This window comes from Trichechus manatus, unplaced genomic scaffold (genome assembly GCF_000243295.1).
Source record: "Trichechus manatus latirostris isolate Lorelei unplaced genomic scaffold, TriManLat1.0 scaffold00008, whole genome shotgun sequence".
Taxonomy (NCBI): Eukaryota; Metazoa; Chordata; class Mammalia; order Sirenia; family Trichechidae; genus Trichechus; species Trichechus manatus.
In genome coordinates, this window is record NW_004443944.1 from 827,989 (window position 1) to 831,013 (window position 3,025).

At 64.1% G+C, this 3,025-nt stretch overlaps 1 protein-coding gene across 3 annotated transcripts in view; it reads right to left on the minus strand.

Moving 5' to 3' along the window:
- The window catches only part of ARFGAP1 (ADP ribosylation factor GTPase activating protein 1), a 12,953-nt gene that overhangs the window by 8,659 nt on the left and 1,269 nt on the right, over positions 1-3,025 (minus strand). For 2 of the 3 annotated variants that reach the window (XM_023741578.1, XM_004370183.2), the window contains exons 3-6: positions 2,627-2,798; positions 1,830-1,930; positions 832-918; positions 326-422 (exon numbers count right to left, since the gene is read on the minus strand). In XM_023741578.1, coding sequence (XP_023597346.1) covers positions 326-422; positions 832-918; positions 1,830-1,930; positions 2,627-2,798 — 457 coding nt within the window. Of the gene's footprint in view, positions 1-325; positions 423-831; positions 919-1,829; positions 1,931-2,626; positions 2,799-3,025 lie in introns of those variants that run through there. The other variant, XM_023741586.1, reaches the window with a different exon arrangement.

The window sequence follows — 3,025 nt, forward strand, 5'->3', positions numbered from 1 at the left end:
CTACAGGTGTGAGAACGTCACTGCAGGTGAGAGGACTTCACTGCAGGTGAGGGGATTTCACTACAGGTGGGAGGACTTCACTGCAGGTGACAGAGGGGCCTCAAACCAGAACAAAACCAAGAGCATGTGTTCAAGGACCACCCGCCACCGCCCATCCTGTCTAGCCCACCACACCCAGCGGCGTACGGAGCCCCTGGCATCCATACACAGGCCCCCTCCCCCGGACTGCACATGGCCGTGGGCCCGCCCAGGGCTGCGCGTGGCTCAGGTGGGTGTGGGCTCAGCGCCCCCTGGTGGCTGGTCTGCGCACAGCTCGCAGGCTCACCGAGTACAGGGAGGACACGGCACTGTTGAGGAGGTCGCCGTCTCTCCTGGGCGGTGGCACCGTGTGGCCAAACCCCACGTAGCGGTTCTCCTGGGCCCTGGGAGTGAAGCAGACACGGCAGCTGCCGGCACAGTCCTGCTGAGCCTGGGGACGTGGGTGCCAAAGGCGCCAACCCCGCCCGCAGGACAGGGCCTCGTGGTTCCCTTCGGTGGTTCAGGAAGAAGCGTCTCTACGGCCCCTAACCGAGCCTCCCCAGCCAACCCCAAAGCAAGCGCCCAGCTGCCGAAGAAGTTTACTCTGAAGCTTCGAGGATGGGGGAAACTTCATCTTCTACACCCAAGACCCTCAAGTGCAGGCTGGTCTGGGGCTTCCCATGTCAGAGTTGCTAACAGGCGCCTGGCCTTTCCCTGCCCACGGAGTCACACCCGCAGCACACCCCCTCAGCGGGGGAACCACACCTCTCACGCCAGGCAGCACACCCCCCCCAGGCTCCCCAGAGGCCTCACCCCTGGTAGGACCCGAGGTCGTCGTTCAGCCAGTCCTCGAAAGCCTTGTCGGAGGAGGCGGTCACGCTCTGGGGCTGGCCAGCGGCTCTGAAACCCAGAGGCAAGGTCAGTGTGGCCAGTGCCCAGCCGTGGTTACAGCCAGCCCAGCCGCGTGGCCGGAGCCACATGGTCGCCTCCAAAGATGCCACCGTGTCCCATCGGGCCTCCCAAGACACCAGCAACGAGCCAACCCGCCTGCCCGTGTGCCCACAAGGTGGCTCAGGCCCGTCGCTGATGCCGGTCAGGAAGGGAGCTCAGACCTGTGGCTGAGCACAAACCAAACGGAGGAAGCGTGACAGGCTGCCGCGCCCGCGCCATCTGCAGGGACCCGAGGGAAGGAGACCATGGGCACAGCGGCAGGCGTGGCCCGCAGACCAGACGGCCGCGTGACACCAACCACCAGGGGCAGCCAGAACGCGGGGCCCTCGGTTCTGAGCAGAGCAGCCAAACGAGCCAACGAGCAGCAGGAGGCTCAAGGCTCCCACACCTGCACAGGGACCGTCTTGGACGCAGGCCCTCGCGGAGCCTGCGCTCCAACGTGCGGTGGGCTCACACAGGCGTCCCCGCAGCATAACACACGGTGTGTGCCAGCCAGTGGGGTTCGTAACCCCAGCACGCCACCTCCGTGACAGAAAACAGTGACCACGTGAACAGACGGAGACACGGGATGGCACGGCCGTCCGTGGCTTCACTCTGAAAACAGCCGCGCGTGTCGTGCGCACGCCTGACGGGCACACTGAGCCCCCTGAGGAAATACCGTTTGTTCTAGAAATGTCTCACTGCTCTGATTCTTACTAAGAGCTCGTGTTATCTCTGCACCTTTAAAACGCTGCTTCCCCCAACTTAAAATCAGCTCACAGCTGGAACTCTGCCAGCAGGGCGGAAGGTGAGCTTCCCGGGGACTGAGCTGAGCTACGCGGCTGGTCGGGACGGGTCACCCGTCACAGAGCGGTAGCTACCGGTGGGCGGTGGGCAGTGGTGTCTTCGGCTGTGGCGGGTTCCAGGTCTGGGCAGGCGACAACTCCAAGGACCATTCTTTGCCTTCAGCCAGAGTAGCCACCTGAGGGGACACCAGAGGGGTCAGAGCAGGGAACTGGTGCCGTAACGCCCCCCACCGCAGGCCAAGCACACGGCACCCAGCTATCCGCAGCCCCTGTGGCGACGGGCTCGGCTCCACATGCCAAGTGCAGCACCGCGCCCTCCCACCCCGGCTGCACTAACAACAGCAGGGCTCCCACCTCTGCCCCCTGAACGCTGGGCCTTATGGGAGCATTCTCCCCGATGGGTCAGAGGAGCCTGAGGCTGCAGCTCCCCCCTCTACCTCTCCCTGCAGATGGGAAAGAAAGCCTGCCTCCCATCCCTGTTAGCCACAAGCCACTTGCATCCTCTGTGGGAGGAAAACTCTACTCTAAATAAGAAGAGGGCCACAGCCCGCCCGGGAGGTCCTCTCTGCACACGGCCTGCCCGGGAGGTCCTCCTCCCTGCGCGCGGCCCGCCCGGGAGGGCCTCCCCCCGCACTCGGACCACCCGGGAAGTCCTTTCCCCACACGCGGCCCACCTGGGAGGTCCTCCTCCCAACACGCGGCCCGCCCAGGAGGTCCTCCTCTGCACACAGCCCGCCCGGGAGGTCCTCTCTGCACACGGCCCGCCCGGGAGGTCCTCTCTGCATGCAGGCTGTGCTGATCTCTAGGTGGGTCAGCCCTAGCCAAGCAAAGCACCCTGACGCCTAGACCCAGGGGCCCAGCCCATGGCTCACCTTGTCCCTGAAGAGTGCTGCGGCCTTGCTGTTGTATTTCTCCTGTAACGACCAACAGGGATTGTAATCCTCCTGGGATTCCAGGAATTCTCGGAATTTAGCATTTCCACCAGCTCTCATCTTCTCGAGTTCAATGTCCTTCCACTTGTCCATAGTAACCGAGCGCACAAAGCTACAAACCGAGGTATTGATCGAATGAAGACGTAGTGGACACACCCAACAACCCTCCTGTCCCAGATCTGGCTCAGGCGGTCCCCGTGACAGACGCTAGGGCCAGGAGGGGCCCCAGAAGCTCTGTGAGGTTGGGCTGACCACTGGCTGCAGTACAGACGGGGCCCCGCGGGCCAACCGTGAGCAGGCCGGGCTGACCACTGGCTGCAGTACAGACGGGGCCCCGCG